This window comes from Cnephaeus nilssonii (assembly GCF_951640355.1).
Source record: "Cnephaeus nilssonii genome assembly, chromosome: 9".
NCBI lineage: Eukaryota > Metazoa > Chordata > Mammalia > Chiroptera > Vespertilionidae > Cnephaeus > Cnephaeus nilssonii.
In genome coordinates, this window is record NC_137080.1 from 43,826,685 (window position 1) to 43,848,535 (window position 21,851).

At 40.3% G+C, this 21,851-nt stretch overlaps 1 protein-coding gene across 2 annotated transcripts in view; it reads left to right on the forward strand.

Moving 5' to 3' along the window:
* SIM1 (SIM bHLH transcription factor 1) overlaps positions 1-21,851 on the forward strand; it is a 75,380-nt gene that overhangs the window by 36,617 nt on the left and 16,912 nt on the right. For both annotated transcript variants that reach the window (XM_079781502.1, XM_079781503.1), the window contains one exon: positions 3,495-3,663. In XM_079781502.1, the coding sequence (XP_079637628.1) occupies positions 3,495-3,663 (169 nt within the window). The remainder of the gene's footprint in view (positions 1-3,494; positions 3,664-21,851) is intronic.

Consider the following 21,851-nt stretch of genomic DNA (forward strand, 5'->3'; position numbering starts at 1 on the left):
GATTCCCATCAGCAGCTAGCCCTTTAATCTATACAAATGAAATACTCAATTTAATAGAATTCTAAAAATAAAACAAATGCTTTGTTCTCAGTGAATCTGCCATTCAGACTCCTCTTGGCAGCACATCAACCGTACTTGAAATGTCTTTAAGTGGGCTTTTTTTTATTGTGCTTTGCATCCGAACACATTTTTTGAGCTGTTAGAGTTTTGTACAGGCTGAGCTCTTCTCAGAGTATTGGGTCTGTGTTGCTCTAAGGTTCCCGTTTGCTGACTTAGCAATAAAGAACTTACTTTAATAAGTATTTTGACCATAGAGTTTAGAGGCTAAAAACTAATAGATTAAAATGAGTTTTGGGGTGGAAAGAAATACAGTACAGGGAGGTGTTTGTAATGAAATGGATTACAATTGCTACCAAAGTGAAACTACAGTATTTTTCTGGGGAATTTGGTAGTGAATAAGTGCTATGGAATGTGGGAGTTAAGAAATAATACTATTTATTGAGCATTTACTATGTTCTAGGCACTGTGTTATGAGTTCTTCATATAACATTTCATCTACCCCCCATCCCTATGAGTTATAACTAGGAAATTGAGGTCTAGATGTGTTGTTACATAAGAAGCGGCTCAAGCCCTGATCTAGTGGATTCGTTTTTGTATTTTTTGAGATGCATCAAAACATAAAGCATTTTTATTAATTTGTCAAGGGCATTTGTATAAACCTTACATTTACTAGAGTTTTCATGTGAGTATTTAGAATTTCAAGTCATTTATTGGTTTGAAAATGTTATTTAAGCCTATTGGAGTATTTCTGTCATTGGAAGCTATGCAAAAATTTTGGAAAAACTTTTTCAATTAGTTGAGATGCATATTTGTGGAGTCTGAGGTTGTGCAAGAGAAAAACAAAGTCTTGTTTACTCTCTGACTGTAGCCATGAGGTCCCTGTGCTAAAATGTTGCATTAAGAACAAGTGTACAAAATCATTTAGCCATATTTTCAGGGGTGCATGATTTTTGCTGTCAGTCTAGGGCCTGTCAGGCAAGGAGTGGGTGAATACTCTGCTGCCCAGTAGACAAGATCACATTTGACACAGAAGATGCCCACATGTTGATGAGACCTTCTCTCAGAGCCCATCTTGCCTGGCTCATTGTCACACATGTGTTCTCAGGGCAAGTGGGTGAGGGGACCTACAGCCACGAGGGTCTCTTCCCACAGAGAAAGGCTGTTGGGTTGCCGGTTATTTACAGTCATTGGGGGAAACAATTCTTTCTTAGTTGCAACTGTGAAATATTATGCAAATGGCACCGGAGCACAACAGAATATCTCTTGATTCTTGTCCTCTAAGAACTTAGAATTCACTGGGAAAGATAACACATAATCACTTGAAAAGTAAGGTTAGAGGAGGAAAAAGATAATTCCTGGTCCCCTTTCTACTTCTCCCTAATGCCTTTTCCTGAGGGTAGCGACTTAGTCCTTCTGTTCATTGATGTCTCCGCAGTCCCTGGAACAGAGCCCACACAGAGACACTCAGTACACATGTACTAGTATTGAAGGAATTGAGGAAGAGCTTCATAGAGGCAAGTGGCATTTAAGGTAGTTCTTTGTAAAAGGAGTTTTATAGGTATGTATTGGGGGGGGTGGGGAGTCAGGAAAGTATAAGGTCTGTTTGAGGAGAACTATTTTGGATGAAGTGAGGGGCTGATGAAGGAAAAATTTGAGATATTGTCAGAAAAATAGGTGGGAGTCACAGTTCCACATTTTGGAGCGCATTGGATTTCTGGCCAAGGAGTGCTCAGCTTGTGTTGTGTGTTGTCCTTAAAAGAGTTGGTTAGAGCAGTAAAACAGACCAGGGATGTGATCTGACTTCCCCAGCCCGGAAGACAAATTGCATGCTCACCTTCTAAATTATTGTTGCTCATGTAGGAGAATTTTCTTTTTACTTGCACTGACTAGATGGATTATTTGAAATGAAGCCATTGTAATTTGCTGACATAATCACTAGCCTGTAGTTTGTGGCAGAGATATCATTAAACTGTTTTAGCTGGTTTCTATTCCTAGTCACTTGAGGGACTCCTGGCCTGAATTATACTTTTACTTTTGCCTGATCTCTCTGTAGAAGAATAAACAGGGGAAAAGAATAAAAGGTAAATGAATATTTACTGATCCATGGAAGTGTGCCAATCACTTTTACATTATAATGTTATCAATTTATTATATTTCATAAATCCATCCTAAAGAGTATAAAAATGCATATAAAAATTTTTAAAAGGTAAACCCATTAGATAAAAGGAAAAATAGATAAGAAAACTAATGGAAGCCAGTGGAGTTTGTTGCACAAATATCTGCCATGACACTTGTACAGTTGCTAGAGGTGGTTACAAATTGGACTTGAGGCTTTTTGAATTCTAGTGCAGATAGCAAAACATGGTGAGTTATATGGTTCACAGTATTCATGAAATAAAAAAGATATCAAATATTCCGGAGCAGCCCAGCTAGCTCTGGAACCTAAAAGAGAATTTCCTCATGAGTCCTTATAAAGAAGACTCTGAAACATTGTATTTTGGCTGCCAGTGGAAAGGGTTGATATCCTCTATGAAAACCGAGGAGTCAGAGGGGTTGCCCCGCTGCCTGGAATGGACCCAGGTGGGAGCTGTGGGCGGGGCCAAGGCTGTCATCTTCAGCCCCTAAGTACCTCAAGGAGTAGTAGCTTTGCAATGAACTCTCTGAGATACACTTTGTATCCCCTTCATGTCAGTCTGCAGTTATGCTTGTTTATCTGTTCAATGTTTCTTCTCTCAAATAGACTGTAATCTGCACAAGGGGAGGGGCTTTACACATCTTACTATCCTCTCATCACTACAGAGCACAAAATCCATATACATTGGGAGCTTAATACAAATTTATTGAACGAAGGAAGGAGTGCAAAGAACTGGTGATAAGATGTATCCTAAGGTAACTGAATTAATTAGGGATTTTTCACTTATTTATAAATCAGGTTACGTTAGTTTGCTGGCTGTAAGAATATTTGGAATGTTTATCAGGATTACTGATCTTGGAACAGCTGATAGAAGACATTCTTCTGGTCAATAATCAGATAGCATCAGATAGCCAGTTGTCTGTTGAGTTCACCCTATACAGGAAATCTGTAGAGTAGGTTTTATAATCCATATCTCACCAATTAGGAGACAAAATCTCAAAGACGTTGAATTAGGGTTTTTCCCCTACTTATAAAAATAGTGAAAAAACATTTTAATCAAGACATTTTCATGAGCATATAATATAATTTGACCATAGTATACAGGTGGCAGCTACATTCACACACATTAGTTAAATGTTAGGCATTTCTAAAACAATCGAGGTGTTTGTGGAAACCAGTTGTTGGCCAACTACTGCTTGCTTCCTTTTTGAATATGGATTACTATCATTCCTGGTGAGAGAATGTATGAATTCCATTGCCTATGGTGGCTGATTAAGGGCTATGTCCTCCCACCCTGCAGGGACACAGAGTACAAAGGGCTGCAACTCTCCCTGGATCAGATCTCAGCCTCCAAACCAACCTTCTCCTACGCCAGCAGCTCCACTCCTACCATCCCTGACAACAGGAAGGGGGCCAAGTCCAGACTCTCCAGTTCAAAGTCAAAGTCCAGGACTTCCCCATACCCTCAGGTATGTGAGTTGCAGTTTTGCAAATTCCTTTTTGTGTGTGACTTGGTTTGGTCTCATCGTGGAAGAAGTATAAAAACTGTTTGGAATGAATTACCTGGTTTTAATAAATTTAAAACCTCTATAAATCTGGAAAGCTTTCTAAAACTATTTTCTTTCTCCTTTTTTTTTTTCTTTAAAATAACCATGCTAGTAAAAATTTGAAAAGATCTTGTGGTTTACGGCTTTTATATAAAGGTTGTGAGAGTCCCAGTTTGCAGTCAGAACTATAACTTTGTTATTTCAAGGAGATTGATCCAAACCGCCCCCCCCCCCCGCCCCAATGATTAAGCAGAAAGATGTAGCCAGCATAGCAAAATATGGAAAACAAGAGCTTGGTGTAGAAGAATTGACAGGAACGGAAGTCAAAGGAAATTAAGAAGTGGAGGCAAAGGATCAAGGATGCATTTCATCATGAGATTTGAGCACAGATGGACTATTTATGGAGAGGAATGAAACAGAGGGGTCTTCCAGATGGCAGGAGTGGTAGGAAAAGCAACTCTTCTCATCTCTGCAAGGTGGTGAGCTGATGAGACCCAGAGGAGGCATTCGGAAACACTTTAAGGTACAAAGACGAGTCCTGATTCTTGGAAGGAAAACCTTTTTCTGATCAGTCACTGAGATATAGAAACTAGACTGTGTCAAGGTGTGTACACTCTCGCCTGGCCTGAAGAGAATAAGACAGAACTGGGGCTTCCTCACTCCCAATATCCTATGACCACCCCACTTCTATTCTGTCTGTAAGGGTGTCACATGGAACTTCCTGCAATTTACTAGAATGGCTTAGGTCCTAAGCCAGTGGTCGGCAAACTCATTAGTCAACAGAGCCAAATATCAACAGTACCACGATTGAAATTTCTTTTGAGAGCCAAATTTTTTAAACTTAAACTTCTTCTAACGTCACTTCTTCAAAATAGACTCTCCCAGGCCGTGGTATTTTGTGGAAGAGCCACACTCAAGGGACCAAAGAGCCGCATGTGGCTTGTTAGCTGCAGTTTGCCAACCACGGGCTTATACCCTGGGCGAGTATAAAACCAAACTGGATTTGGAGTTATTTCATCAAGGAGGCCTTAATCATTTACGTTTTCAATATATTTTTAATGTAAAAAATGGCAATCTAATATGTACAGAAATGAATACTTCCTTACTTATCAGAGCATGTTATTCTGTTGATTTTTACAAGTATAGAGTGTTGGAGGAAATGTCATTTACTGACCTAATGGTCCCTAAGAAGCTACTATTTGATAGATTATTATAGTGGCTTAGTATATGAAGATGAGAAGATCATGGCTTCAGGAGACTTATGTCACATGGTTTAAAATCTCCCACAAAAGACCAGATGTCTTTGCTTTGATAAAAGAGAGAGAAGTAGATGTGTGATGCCTAGACATTTTTCAGCAGACACCTTCTGTTACGAGGACTGAGCACTTTACTTATAAAGTGCATTTGATTTAAAGTCACTGTGGAGGAGGAATTTTATCGAATAGCTGAGAAGCTTTTCTTATTAGTATCTTGTACCTTGGGAAAAGTTTACTTTCTCTTTTACTATTTGAAAGGGTGGGTTATATCTTTTGGTAATTCTGTCCTTAAATATATAGGAGTGTTGGCACATAGATGAAATAATTTAAATTAGGAAGTGCTAAGTTAAGAAGGAGTTTGTCTATTATACAGAACAAAATATCCCCATTGAACTTCCAAAATCTCACTAAGTTATGTTTTCTTTCAAAATCAGCTCTTAGTGTCTAAAATTTTCATTTGTTTACTTTAAAAGTAACTACTAATTAAAAAATATTCTAACTGCCATTAGGCTGCTTCTTGTGTGTGTGTGTGGGATATGAGTTAATTTGAAAATTATACATATTCTATGGTTTTCAAAAAAAGTAATACAGAATAGTGGAAAGTAAAATATCCCCTTTTATTCCCTCATTTTCCCTCTCTGAAACTGTGCTTTATTCTAGAAATGTTCTATGGGGTATAAAAATCATGCACATGCACACACATATGTCCTAGGATTTCTCTTGATGTTTGTGTGTTTATTTTTGTGGTAAATACATACATAAATGCAGTCCTTAGAATTTTAGCCAAATGTCTCACTTGAAATTGCACAGTCATGAATTAAGTTTATTTAACATTTATGCGTCTAGTAAAGGTTGTTCTTTAATTGTGTTTACTTTAGATAATCGTGGGTGATTGATAGACAAGATAACATGCATTTGTAGTACGTTGTCATGGGGTAAGCAGAGGATTCTCTGGGGACACATTGGAAAAGCATGGCATCTTGGGCAAACTTATTACTATACCATCATCTTGAATTCCAAATCCTTAAGAATTTTAAAGAAAAAGATATTCAGCTTCTCGAAAGTCTTATTTGGTTCATATTTCTTCTTCTTAGTTTTTAATTTTCATGCAATACATATTTGAGTCAGTAGATGCTAGCTGAGCACCTGCATCAGAAAGATGCTATGCTGGCCATTGTGGTTAAGGAGGGCAGAGGTTGGGTAAAAGGTACTATAATATGAAGAAGTGGTGTATGAAGTGTTCTTAAATTTTGTAGTACAGTTGGAATAAGTTATATATTTGAATACATAGTATATAGGAGATGGTGTATACAAAGGGCTTTATAAGTGGTGTCAGCTACAGGGACTCTAGCCTGGATGGTTGGGGAAGTTGTAGGTGATCTGGTTTCGAGGGTAGAATTCAGGTATGTGGGCATAAGGGAAAGGAGAGGATACTTCAGGATGACCAAGATTATGAAGAAATTCAGGAATGCATTGTTCGTGTGACTAGACTTCGAGGTGAAGTGCAGGAGGGTAGGTCCCTGTGAACGTGGACTAGGGGTGATATGTTTGGAAGCATTAAATGGTGCTAACTATCTACTTGGCCAAGGAGTGTAGAGTTTGTTTTGTGGAGAACTAGTAAAGGTTTTGAATAGAAAACGAGAGCATTCATGTGGTTGAAGCAAAGCAAACTACTACAGTGGTCGGCAAACTCATTAGTCAACAGAGCCAAATATCAACAGTACAACAATTGAAATTTCCTTTGAGAGCCAAATTTTTTAAACTTAAACTTCTTCTAACGCCACTTCTTCAAAATAGACTCGCCCAGGCCGTGTATTTTGTGGAAGACCCACACTCAAGGGGCCAAAGAGCCGCATGTGGCTCGCGAGCCGCAGTTTGCCGACCATGGAACTTAGGAGACTCACATTGATAGTCCTTGTGTGAGTGCGTGAAGGGCTGAACTAAAGTTCTTTACTGAAGTAAAGGTGTTGTATAAGAAGAATGGGCAAATTTCGGTCTTTGGCTGCTTGCACCTCTTCTTGTTATAGATATATTTTGACTATTATAGGTTTATTTTGAAATTACATTTTAAAGCTTACTTTTTCTTCAGATAAATACCCATCCAAAATGGAATTTCTGGGTTGGTTGCATGGTAGTTCTATTTAAAAATACTTTTAGGAACCTTCATACTATTTTTCATTGTGGCTGCACCAATATACAACCTTACCAACAGAGCAAGAAGGTTACCTTTTCTCCACATCCCTACTAACACTTGTTATTTGTTGTCTTTTTGATAATAGCCATTCTAATGGGTGTGAAGTGATATCTCACTGTAGTTTTTATTTGCATTTCCCAGATGATTAGTGATGTTGAATATTTTCTACATGTCTGTTGGCCATCTGTATGCCTTCTTTGAAGAAACTGTCTATTCAGGTCTTCTACCCAATTGGATTGTTTGTTATTTTGATGTTGAATTATATAAATTCTTTATGCATATTTGGATATTAACTCCTTATCAGATATATCATTTGCAAATTATCTCCTCCCATTTAGTAGGTTGCCTTTTCGAAAGATACATGCACCCCCTATGTTCATTGCAGCATTATTCACATAGCAAGATATGAAAGTAACCTAGGTGTCCATCTTACCTTATAATAGAGAAACATGCAAATTGACCGCACCTCCGCTATGCCCATGATTGGGCCAGCGGAGGCTGAGGGCGGGACTCCGGGTGGCCTGTCCACCGTTGATAAAATCAAGATGGCGGTGCCCAGTGGCCGCGCCCGAGCCGCTGCTTCCCTGGGGTGCCTGGGGTGATCGGCACCCCGGGGGGCGTGGCCGCGCCCGTGACCACTCCCTGGGGGTGCCTGGGGTGATAGGCACCCCTGGGGGGCATGACCACGCCCGTGCAGCTGCTCCCCGGGGGTGCCTAGGGTGATTGGCACCCCGGGGGGGCGTGGCCGCGCCCGTGCCCGCTCCCCGGGGGTGCCGGGGGTGATCGGCACCCCGGGGGGCGTAGCCGCGCCCATGCTGCCGCTCCCCGGGGGTGCCTGGGGCGATCGGCACCCCAGGGGGCGTGGCCGCGCCCATGCTGCCGCTCCCCGGGGGTGCCTGGGGCGATCGGCACCCCGGGGGGCGTGGCTGCGCCCATGCTGCCGCTCCCCGGGGGTGCCTGGGGCCATCGGCACCCTGTGGGGGGGCGTGGCCGCGCCCGTGCCCGCTCCCTGGGGGTGCCTGGGGTGATCGGCACCCCGGAGGGCGTGGCCGCGCCCATGCTGCCGCTCCCCGGGGGTGCCTGGGGCAATCGGCACCCTGGGGGGCGTGGCATGGGGGCGTGGCCGCTCCCCAGGGGTGCCTGGGGCGATGGGCACCCCCGGGGGGCATGGCATAGGGGCGTGGCCGCTCCCCAGGGGTGCCTGGGGTGATCGGCACCCCGGGGGGCGTGGCCACGCCCCTGCCATTGCTCCCCGGGGGTGCCTGGGGCGATCGGCACCCCCTGGGGGCATGGCAAGGGGGCGTGGCCGCTCCCCGGGGGTGCCTGGGGCGATCGGCACCCCGGGGGGCGTGGCAACGCCCCTGCCATTGCTCCCCGGGGTTGCCTGGGGAGATCGGCACCCCGGGGGGGCGTGGCCGCGCCCGTGCCGCCGCTCCCCGGGGGTGCCTGGGGCGATCTGCACCCCAGGGGGTGTGGCATGGGGCGTGGCCGCTCCCTGGGGGTGCCTGGGGCGATCCGTGTGAGAGGGATGTCCAACTGCAGGTTTAGGCCCGATTCCACAGGGATCGGGCCTAAACCTGCAGTTGGACATCCCCCGAGGGGTCCCATATTAGAGAGGGTGCAAGCTGGGCTGAGGGACACCCTCCCCAGTGCACGAATTTCGTGCACCGGGCCTCTAGTTGATAGATAAATGGATAAAGATGTGGTATCTATATGTAGTGAAATATTACTCAGCCATGAAAAGAAGAAAATTTTGTTATTTGCAACAAAATGGGTGAACCTAGAGGTTACTATGCTAAGTGAAGTAAGTCAGGTGGAGAAAGACAAGTACTGTATGAATTCACATACTTGTGGAGCCTAAAACACAAAACAAAAACAGAGAGAGAGAGAGAGAGAGCGCGCTACAGAGGAAGGTAGTGGGAGAATTGGGGGAAAGATGAAGGGGAATAAGAGGTACAAACCTCCAGTTATATATAAAAAAAGTCATGGGGATATAATATACAGCATAGGAAAAATAGTATTATTGCAATAACTTTGTATGGTGACATATATTTACCAGACCAACATTGTCATGATCATATCATAAGGAATAGAAATGTTGAATCATTATGGTATGTACCTAAAACTAATATAATACTGTATGTCAACTAGACTTTAGTAAAAGATAAAGCTTACTTTCTAAAGCTTATGACACACTTGTACTGAATTTCCACTTACATATTATTAATAGACACATAATAAATGCATTTTTAGTTATGAATAATTAAGTTTTTAATTGTGTTTAATTTTAAATACTTCCTCTTTTCTCAAAAAAGAGAAAAATTATTTTTTTGTTGTTATTTTTATGTTTACATATTTGTGGCATGCAATTTTCATCAGCATTTTAAAGAGGCAGTTTCCAGAGCAAAACTGACCTCAGAGGGTAACAGGCTTATGCCTTTTATTAGTTATAAAAATGGTGTTTCAATAATTCTATCTATATTATTTATTAGGTTCTTTGTCCTATTATGTTCACTAAAAACATATCTAGACATTTCTCACAAATGTTTGAAGAATGGCAAACAGCAACACTGCTTTTTGGAATCATTTAAGCACCCTTATTGGAACATGCAAGACATGCACAAATTGTAATTCACTGCCAGCACCAGCCTGCAGCAGTGATGAACTTTCAGGTCCCCTTCTGGTATGCAATGCCCTTGGGAATGATTTTAGACTTGATTATATTAGAGTCACTTAATGAATGACTCAATCACCTTTACACCTCTATGTATTACTTGGGACAAGATAGGTCAAAATAGAATTGTTTTGAATGGTTTCAAGAAAATTGTTGTAAGAAATATTATAGTTAATTTCTAAAGACTCTGAAGATAGCTACTATGCTGCTATATAGCAGCCGTCTTATCTTTATGACAGTTGTATTTCCTTGTTATTGGGTTTATATCCATGAAAATAATTACAGCCAGTATGTACCCTCCTGCTTTACTGCATCATCCTGCCCTCCTTTAGGTTTTTCCCTGGTCACTAATAACCAATCCACTATATAATTCCATAACAACAGGGCATACATGCGGCAGGTTATGCTTCTGAAATCTGAAAGTATTTAATCACTTCTTAGTGGTACACGGTAACACTTGCAAGTTTTAAATGATTCCACAGAACCCTTTTAATTTTCATTGCCAGATACCTGGCTTCCTTTTGGTAAAGGTGGAAACTCTTTCTCCAAAGGTTCATCTGGCCTCAAAAATACACCAGGGACTGCAATGCTGCCTTTTTTAAATTACAGAGAAAAGAAGGACCAAGATTTCTCCAGTATAGTTCTTCCTTATACATAGTACTTTACCACTACCAGGATAGACATCCCTTCATTTCATGTTTTGTATGCAACATGAGAATATGTAATCCTTAACCATTAGCAACAAAAGATTTTAATACATACTGCAAAAAAATGAGGTTATCTTTTCAGAAATTTTTACACTGTATAGAATATACACTATTCTAAAAAATATAGACTTGTTTATATTTTCTGACCATGTATGAACTTGAGATCAATCTACCTTTTTTCTAGAAATATCAGATTATTAGAGTGAACCTTTATAGTCTTTCTAGATCATCTTCATAAATTAAAACATTTTGACCTCTGAGTTACAGATTCATGCTTTGGTTTTTACTCACTCTTGCATTTAGTGGAATATTATATGGATGGGCAGACAGGCGTCCACGGCTGTTGGCTGGTGCCCATCCTTCCCTGATTACTAACAGGTTTTCTCCATGATCACTTTATGGGATCACTCCCTGATGACACACTTCCCCATTTATCAGCTTTCTTAGACTCCCAAATGTACCTGTCACTCACCCTGCTTCTCTATCCTCACTGAGCACAGGGGTTTAGGAGGAACCCAGATGCCTTATCTGAAATAGGCTAAGTGAAGTCTGCTACAAAGGACACATGAACTTGCTGAGGGGATGTGCAGGATAAAGGAGCAATCTTATTAAGGGAGTCTGCAGAGAAAGGTGACGTTGTAGGAAGTATGATGGATAGAATGGGTGATGAGATAGAAGGAAACAACAGTGGGGAGAGGCAAAAGTGGTGGGTTCTGGTACAGTCTCCCTAAGCCACTATAGGAAATTTCTGTCTCTGACCTTGCTTTGGGGCATGATAGTATGAGATATTGGTAAAGGAAAGGTCCATATTTATGGTATATAAGCTAGGTATGTGGATTAGAAATAGGACCATATGCTTTTTTGTTAGTTTACTCAAGTGGGCAGATATCTTAACTTGTTCATTGATTTTTTTATGACAATATTACAACATATAGTGATATATGTCACATACAATGCATTCCCAAGAGTGAGAATGTAATGACAACAAATCTCACAAAAATTTAAATAAACAGATGGCTAGAGTTAGTCCCATTAGATTTATAAGCAAGGCAGCAGGACATTATTGACTAGGAAAAGATCAATGAGAAGAAAAAATAGAAACAGCAGCTTCAATGAGGGAGGTGGAATGAAATTTAGCCAAAATGAGAAGATAAAAGGAAAAAAAAATTCGGAGGAAGTTAATGGGGACTCTTAAAGTTCATTAGGACAGGAGATGTTGCTCTTGATAACCAGGCACCTGATTGCCCTGGGCACCTGAAAGTCCTTAGTAGTTACTGAATGAGTGCATGAGTGAATCAATGGATGAGCCCACAAAGGTGATAGGGTGGGTGCAGAAAGAAACAGGGGAGTGATGAGATATTCTGGGGATATAGTCCTCGCCTCTGGGGATACAATCCTTGCCCCTGAGAGCTTACAGATTCAGTAAAATGTAAATGGAGAATATAAACAGGGTGGTATGTATGTAATAAAGGCATGTGGTGGAGGCAGAGGTGGTAGTTGTGGTGGTGTGTGTTATGGGTAGGCCTGCCCTTTCAGCAGTGGTCTGGAGGTGGGAGTTGGGGACTGACAGTGAATGATATCTAGGTCTAGAGACCTGCATGCCATGGGGAGTTATCAGTGGGTCAAATTTATTCTTGTTTGCAGTGGGGCTATGGGATGACAGCTACTAAATCCCTGTACCCCCTGGATGCCTCCCTCAAGGACCAGACTCATGTTCAATCTCCCAGCTGTGGTTTTCTCTCTCTTCACTCATTTTCCCTTCATTTCCCATCACCTGTGTCCTAAGATATCTCTCAATGGAGGATTGTAATACATATTAATTCTTTCCCCAGTTTGGGAAATTTACCTCTCTAGTCTGCCCTGCCTCCCAGATTGACCTTAAAAGACCACTGATCATGTCAGTTCTTGCAGACCTTCCACCACCTTAGCTGTCACTTATAATGATCCAGACAGACCCCTCTGCTCATTATTTGCTGAATGTATTGTCCTTACCTACCTCCATGCTTGAGCTCATGCATTTTTCAAAATTCTGCCCATTTTCTAAGGCCCAGATTGAGTGCAATTTCTTTCATGATATATAAAGTTATATCTCTCCTTTTGACCTCTATTTAGAATAGTGTATATTCTACCACCTTTTGGATATGCCATATCTCCTCTGTTGGCCCATAATTTCTTTGAAAGTAGTAACCATGCCTATTTGATTTCCACCCCTCACCTGTCCCAGCATCTAGTATGGTATCTTCCACATATTTACATACTAAATGTTAATGGAATGATTTAATAAACAAATATATTTAAAAGAGTGGGAATACTTTGTTAATTGTTTGTAGAGGTATAAAAACAATAGGAGGGAAAATACTCTGCTACTAAGGAATTTATAACCTAGAAGATATGCTTACAAACAACCTAGAGATGGTTTTACAAATGCCAAATCCTTCTGTACAAATCAACACCTAGGTGCTTAGAAGGAATTAGATGTGGTGGAAGCTACAGACTCAAGTGTGAAACTATGAACATGCAGAGGCAAAGAACCATCCATGTCCATCCTGAAGTGGGTTTTCTGATCATGTTCCCTCTGTCATCTCCAGTGAAACAATGGAAAGATATGACAGCTGATATTTGCTTCCTCTGTTTGTGTTTTAATTACAAAATAATGTGAGTGTCTGCAAGAAATGCTGTTTGGCTCTGTCTTCCTTCTCAGGAACATGTCCTTGTTTACGGGCACATTCCTCATTATTTTACTGAGCTTGGCTTAGAAGAAGATAGGTAGGTCCATCCTTCTATTTACATACAACAGTTTGAGATTGATTAAATCAGTAGAGGGCCTTTGAGCTTCAATTTCTTTTCCCAAAATTATAAATCGGATAGATCTCTTTCAGTGTGCAGAAGGCCAGTAGTACGCCTGCAAGCTGTTGGCTCCATTCTAGGACACTGCCAAGAGCAGCTTGGGCAGCCCGTCCTTTGTCCAGACCCAGAATAGAACAGTGGATGACCAAACCATGCTGCAGTAAGGTGTGAGCAGGTGGCACCACCTGTATCCATCTAATTCAAGCTCATCTAATCTGCCACTTACATGTGAAAAACCATAGAGTGAGAGTATCGGTGAAAGGATGGAAGTGGATCTGACTTATGCTGGAAGCCTCTAATAAAAGATTATCATAAAAACTAGCTACTCGTCCTGGACACCCAGGATTTACCCAGTGGGCTAGAGCTGTTTCCGTATTACCTTTGCAAGTTGGGATATTCTTGATCATTTATAGCTGTGTACGCCAGGACATTAAAAAGCTTATTTAAATATTTATTCTATGTTTACTACCTGTTTAAAATCTTCAGTGCAATGAAAATTCCAGCAAGCCTTTAGTACCATACCTTTGAATTTACAAAAGGATGTGGATTGTGGATTTCATGGTTTGGGAACAGCTCTCTCCATATGGACCTCTATAGGAGATTCCTTATAGAATTACAATGAAGGAAACCCGGCCTCTGGTCCGGAGTGCTGGTTCCCTTCCAGCTGTACATCACCCTGACAGCTAATGAGATGTCGACTATGGTTACTTTTCTGTGAGAAAAATGAGTGAACCAAATCCCAGGAACATTTTTGTAACTGTGGGGGGTAGATTAAGAGAAGGCTTATGACATTTCAAACCACATTTAAAGCATGTTAAAAAACTTCCCATGTTTCTACTTCATAAAATATGTCAGAGATTTTACAGGTATAGAAGATTTCTCACCAGAATATTCTTTGAGCTAAAAATAACTAAACTTAAAATTAAAAACAATATCGCAATAAATAATAGGTTGAACTGTGAGTGGAGCACTTGAAAAATGAGTGAAAAGTCTTGTGAACACATTCCTAACAATTGATTTTGAGGAGCTGACAATTTACACAATTTCCTAAAATGAAGAAAGACATGACCAACATAATTAAAGTTTTTAATAATTGAATTTGAGTATTTGCTTTCTAATTACTTATAGTATAAGTGGAAATATTTATTGCTCCATTCCTCTAGTGAAACCATCCTCAATTCTGGAATGTTACTTAAGATTGTTTTATTTTTTTTTCTTTCAAATGCATTCTCTAATTTTTCTTGAGGAAGTCTTTTTTAAAGATTACCTCTTTTGGAGCTCTATGACATTAAACTGAATTTCATTAAAAATTTCATGAGGCTTTCCCCCCCCCCCCCCCAAAGCTACATATTTGAGACTGTGTGGAAATCAGGTTATACTTAGCCATTCTTAATGTATATTCTGCATAGAATTATTCTTGCTGTTGATTAATAAGACAACGAATTAAATATGAAGTGGCAGCAAAAACTTTCTACCTACCACTTTTAGGAGAGCGGGAAAGTAGAAAATAATGTCTATTCGATATCCTCTTTGCAGTTTCACTTAGTTATGATTTCTAGATGTTACAGTTTACTCAGGTTAGAAATGGACTCTATTATTTCACTGCTGTTCAGTTACATTATCACAGGCACATGTTTTCAGTCAGCCTCTCAGATTAGCAAAATATCTTGCATAATTGTCATTTTAAAATGCATTTGATTGTGACATTAGTTTCTCTCTTACCCCGATGTTTATCCTTGCGAAAGCCCCCAGTAATTTCCACTGTGTGGAAGCCAAAGCCATTCTTTATAGTAAACACAACTCCTGTTTGAGGGAGCAGCCCAGCAGTGGGGGTTATTTTAATGGACATGCTGTATTACTTTAATCTAACCCCTCTACCATCTGTTCTTCCCATAACAGTGAATGAAAAAAAAAAAAAAAGAACATATTTTATGTTTCAGGGTTACATTAGTAAAAAGTAAGATAAAAGTGATTTAAAAGCATGCATATGTTCTTAGTACAATGCAGTCTGCATCTGTGATGTTTTTTCTCATGGTTCAGACACAAATCAAGAGGAAAGCTGCTCATGCTTGAGAGAGTGAAAGTTTTTCATGGAAAACAGGACTTTACCATAAGAGGGTCTCTCTCTTTATTTTACAGCTAAAAATGATAAAAACCTCAATGAGCTGCCAGAGTAAAAATAGATAACTGTAACATCTATTGTTGGAACATCTGGCATTTTTCCTGAGTTGGGTGGTTGCTGCCACATCCAGATGAATGCTGAGCACCTGTCCGGAACATGCTGGTGAGGCAGGAATGAATCTCATGACTCTTATCAAAACAGCAGTATCTTTGGGTGTAACTGTGGTGAATGTCTGTGGGTGTAACTGTGGTAGATAGTGCTTCCGTGGTGAGAGGACATCACCCAAGGGTGTGTGCAGATGGCTTACTGGAGTGTAGAGGTTGGAGAAAGCCCCCTTTCTGAAAGCGTACTTGGGATCCATTACTGCTTAGAGGGTAGGACACTGCCATCATGGTTATCTAAGTACCTAAGCCTATATGAGCCTGGGGTACTGGAAAGAGTAAGGACTCTGGAGTTGTATTTCTCCTCCTAAACTTCATAATTGTAGGATTTTGGGCAATTTTTTTTGAGCTTCATTTGTTTCATCTGTAAAGAGGTTAATAATACCTTTAAGGTGTTGTTAGCATTTAATAAGGTAATGTCTATGGAATCTCAGCATAGTGACTAACACATAGCAAGTAGTTATTATTGTTGTTGTTATGGGTATTAGTTAGCACATGCAAATCAGATCGTAAATTGCCTTTTAATCAGTCAGTTCATTTTCTCTTCCTAAGCAATCACAGTGTTAAAAGAGAGAGTAATGGCTCCCTCCTGTGAACTCCTAAACTACATTGTTTTTCTCTCTATTTGGGTCCTTGTCATTTTATTACTTGTATTAAAGCTATGTTTTGTGAACATAACTTTATTTATAAAGTTATTTATACTCTTCCTAATGTGAACACCTGGAAGATGGAGCTGTATTTTTCATATCATCTGGCACTTTGCCTTGCAAATAGTAGACACTCAAATATTATAATGAATTGTAGAAGTAATGATTGTAAATAGTTCCCATCGGATGCATACAAAGCCCCGAATGATGGCTCAGACCTTTTACCGGATGAGATACTAGTTTCTAGAAGGAATGATTCAGCTGGGGGAGATGGATGTCAGCTGACATCCATTTGTAGCAGTCATCCAAGCTCTTTGCCTGTCAGCTTTGGAGGGTGGCATTTGGTTTCATGTTATGAGAAACAGGGTATCCTTAACTGACTCATTTTTTTTTTTAATTTGCCAAAATGAATGTCTGCTTTGAAAAGTAAATTTTAAATAAGAAATATGGGTAAATTAAAGTGCATAGTACTCTGAATGACAACAAATTTTCCAAGAAAGAAACAACAGAGGTTTTAGCAAAATTAATCAAAAACTAATTTTTAGTAAACTTTCTTTACTTGATTGATGTACCTAATTAAAATAGGAAATTAAATTATTCCATTTCATAGCCTTAAATATAGGAGAAAGGGTTGTTACATTTCAAAGGAAGAAGACCATATATTCTACAGCTTGTAAAACATGATTTTGTTTACTTGAAGATAGTATAGATACTGGCAATCACTAGGAGAACCATCTGCTGGTCTTGCATATATTCTAATTAATCACGATTCACATCATTTCTCTACCCTTTAAAACAGATCTTTGGGCTTTCAACCAAAGTTTAGCTGGTAACAATTGTTGGTACCAAAGTGCATTTCAGCTTTGAAAACCAGAGTAATTGGAAGAAAGACCCAGTGTTTAGGTAATTGTCTAGTGCACTGATTTCTTTTTGCAATTGGGATATTGATATCTTATTTCTTAACATATATCTTTTTCTCTTACATGCCTGTAAGATGGGTCTGAAAACACAGTCTCTGGAAAATACAGTCTAGAGAAAATGTCATTTTTATAGGATCATAATTTGATAATCATGCCCGTTTATACACATAAAAGTCATTAATCAAGGACCTGTACATGCAACATACATACCTGTGACATGTTTGCATTTTTGAGAATGCTTTGGTGCATATTATTTAATTGATCTTCACAGCAATTCTATAATGTAGTCTGTTTCTATCCTGTAGGTGAAAAAAAATCAAGGCCCAAGGACAGTGATCTTTTGTATAAGTCATATTAGATTACAGTAGATCAGGTCTAATGCTGTTTTTTTTTTAATTTAATAAATCTTTATTGTTCAGATTATTACAATTGTTCCTCTTCCCCCCCCCCCATAGCTCCCTTCCACCCGGTTCCCACCTCACCCTCTGCCCTTACCCCCCCACCACTGTCCTCATCCATAGGTGTACGATTTTTGTCCAGTCTCTTCCCGTACCCCCCACACCCCTTTCCCTCTGAGAATTGTCAGTCCACTCCCTTTCTATGCCCCTGATTCTATTATATTCACCAGTTTATTCTGTTCATCAGATTTTTTTATTCACTTGATTTTTAGATTCACTTGTTGATAGATATGTATTTGTTGTTCATAATTTTTATCTTTACCTTTTTCTTCTTCTTCCTCTTAAAGAATACCTTTCAGCATTTCATATAATACTGGTTTGGTGGTGATGAACTCCTTTAGCTTTTTCTTATCTGTGAAGCTCTTTATCTGCCCTTCAATTCTGAATGATAGCTTTGCTGGGTAGAGTAATCTTGGTTGTAGGTTCTTGCTATTCATCACTTTGAATATTTCTTGCCACTCCCATCTGGCTTGCATAGTTTCTGTTGAGAAATCAGCTGACAGTCGTATGGGTGCTCCCTTGTAGGTAACTAACTGTTTTTCTCTTGCTGCTTTTAATATTCTCTCTTTGTCTTTTGCTCTTGGCATTTTAATTATGATGTGTCTTGGTATGGTCCTCTTTCGATTCCTTTTGTTTGGGGTTCTCTGTGCTTCCTGGACTTGTAAGTCTATTTCTTTCACCAGGTGGGGGAAGTTTTCAGTCATTATTTCTTCAAATAGGTTTTCAGCGCCTTGCTCTCTCTCTTCTTCTGGCACCCCCATAATTCAGATGTTGGTACGCTTGAAGTTGTCCCAGAGGCTCCTTACACTATCTTCATATTTTTGGATTATTTTTTCTTTTTGCTTTTCTAGTTGAGTGTTTTTTGCTTCTTTGTATTTCAAATCTTTGACTTGATTCTTGCGATCCTCTAGTCTGCTGTTAGATCTCTGTATATTTTTTATTTCAGTCAGTGTATGTTTAATTTCTAGTTGGCCCTTTTTCATATCCTCGAGGGTCTTGCTAAATTTATCGGCCTTTTCTAGAAAATTCTTGAAAAACCTTATAACTGTGGTTTTGAACTCTATATCCAGTTGTTTGCTTTCCTCCATTTCTTTCAATTGTGATCTGTTTCTTTGTCTCCACATTTTGGCTGCTTCCCTGAGTTGACAGAGTGGCTTTGTGTGCTAGGTGTCCTATAGGGCCCAGTGGCTCAGCCTCCCCAGTTACCTGAGGTGGACACTCTTGGTGCACCCCTTTGTGGGCTGTGTGCACAGTCTTGTGGTAGTTAAGCCTTGATTGTTGTTGGTATCACTGGGAGGAATTGACCTCCAGGCCAATTGGCTGTGAGGATCAGCTGTGTCTATGCTGGGAGAACTTCTGTGCTGGAGACACCCTTATGAGACAAAACTTGCAAAAGCCTCTGTGCTCAGCTTGGATGGGGCGGAGTCTCAGGGCGGAGCAGACAAAATTGGTGTCAGTCCTGCCCTAATAGGCCCCTGGGTCTCAGTGTCCTGTGATAATTGCTGCAAGCACCTCTGAGAGAAAGACGCCCTCGAGTTCCACCCACTGCCAGACAGTCCAGTTTCACCCCGTATGAGTCTGGGTTCCCAGAGTCTCGCCCGGAACTGGAGTTCAGTGCAGTCGGGAGCTTTTGTTTCCCTCCCGCTTGAGAAAGCCAGCTGTGCACTCAGTTGCCAGTCCTCTCTGTGCGCGCGTCTCAGTACCTCTGCCTCCTACAGCTCCTCTGAGTCACAGTGTGCTTTTCTCTTTCCTTCTAGTTGTAGAATTTCCACTCAGCCAGCCTTCCTGTGGTTCTGGATGATGCTCGTTTTGTCTTTTAGTTGTAGTTTTGAAATTGTTGTGCGAGGCAGCAGTTTAGGTGTTTACCTATGCCGCCATCTTGATTTCTCTCTCAGGTCTAATGTTGTTTTTATTAGAATCCCTAGTCAGTAACTTTAAATTGCATTTTTATGCACAAAATATTAATAATCAGTAATAAAAACAAAGATATTTAAATAATTTAGTTATAGCTCAACTTTCCATTTCTTCAGAAAAATTTTTTTTATTAATGGCTTTGTCTCTAATCATTCTATAAAAATAAGACATAACTTTACTATGTAGGATTTTTAAATTTTAAAACATTTATTTTGAAGTGATTTCATACATAAAAAAAACGTTGCAAGAAGAGTAAAGTGTTCCTGTATACTAAACCTATGTTCACCCATGCTTAACATTTTGCCATATTTGATCTGTTATTTTCTCTCTCTCACTCCTCCTCCATCTTCCCTCATTATTTATTTTTTTCTGAACATTTTAGAGTGGATTCCATATATGATGCCTCTTTACCTAAACCTCAATATTTCAGTGTGTATTGCTTGGTCTAATAGTAATTCCTTACAATTAGAAGTAGGACACTGTAGTTTGTGTGAGGTGTTGCCAAATTCCACTCCACAGAGGATGTATTAGTTTGCTTCCACCAGCAACATGTGGGAGGACAGTTCCCCACAAGCAAGGTGTTGTCAAGCTTTTGAATTTTTTTCTAATCTGACCATTGAGAAGTGGTTCTTAGTGTTGTTTTAATTTGCATTTATCTTATTGAAAAGTTAAAAATCTTTTCATTTGTTTAAGGGCTATTTCAATATTTTTTTGTGAATAGTCAGTTTGTCTTTTGACCATTTTTTTATTGTGCTTTCTTTTGACTTCTTTTGTTATTTTACTAGCTTTTGAATTGAGAACTGAATTTATTTTTATTCTTTCATTTATATTGATTTAGGGGTCTAAGCTGTGTATCCCATAAACCCAGATATGTAGTATTTTTATTAACTCTTCCCCAGAAATTCTTTATGTTTGTATTTGCCTATTTCTCCCAAAGTGATTTAATAGCTTATTTTTCCCAGGTAGAGGGTTTTTGAAATTTAAAAATTATTTTTAATCATTGTGATCAGAGAGTGGTGTTTATAATTTTTCTACTTCATGAAGTTTACTGAGGTTTTCTTTGTGGCCTAATACATTTTAATCAATTTGCTGATTAGTTATGTACACTAAGAGAGATTCATTATTTACTATCAGCGTGTAAAGTTTGATATATAGCCATAACATTTAATGGATTGGCTTTGTCTTTTAAGTCTATAGTTGTTTTTTTTAAATTATTATTATTTTTGTCTTACATGTCCTATACTGAGATTGGTGTCTTAGCCTCCTATTATTTGGATGTTTGTCTGTTTCGCCTTGTATCTCCCATAGTTTCTGCTTTATGTAGGTGGTATTGCTGTTATTTGATGAGTAGACAGAGAGGCAAAAAAATTTTTTTTAAGGAAGAGAGAGCAACATGGTTAGATAAGAGTTTCAGAAAGATCTCTGAGATGGCCAGGTTCTGGGAACCCTCAACTCCAAGACATGTTGGGGGTTTGTGGGGCTCATAATTTTTCCTCAGTCAGAAAGACAGAAAGAATGGTGATTTTCAGGGGTGGAGAGTTATGGGGATTATTATTGAACTAGAGATCCAGTGCACGAAATTCGTGCATGGGTAGGGTCTCTAGGCCTGGTCAGCGATCAGAGCCTTCCTTCCCAGGCTGCCGGCTGCTGGCCGGGGCCTTCCTTTGTTCTGCACCGCCCCCTGGTGGTCAGTGCACATCACAGCGAGCGATCGAACTCTGTCTCCTGGTTGAACTCCTAAGGGGACACTTTGCATATTAGCCTTTTATATATATACTAGAGGCCCAGTGCACGAAATTCGTGCACGGCGGGGTGTGTGTGTGTGTGTGTGTGTGTGTGTGTGTGTGTATGTGTCCCTCAGCCCAGCCTGCACCCTCTCCAATCTGGGACGCTTGAGAGATGTTCGACTGCCCTTTCATAATCCAGGACTGCTGGCTCCCAACCAGCGCGCCTGCCTGCCTGCCTGATTTCCCTTAACTGCTTCTGCCTGCCAGCCTGATCACCCCCTGACCACTCCCCTGCCAGCCTGATCAACACCTAACTGCCCCCCTGCCGGCCCGATTGCCCTTAACTGCCCTCCCTTGCAGGCCTAGTCACCCCCAACTGCCCTTCCCTGCAGGCCTGGTCACCCCCAACTGCCCTCCCCTGCAGGTCTGATCACCCACAACTGCCCTCCCCTGGTGGCCTGATCACCCACAACTGCCCTCCCC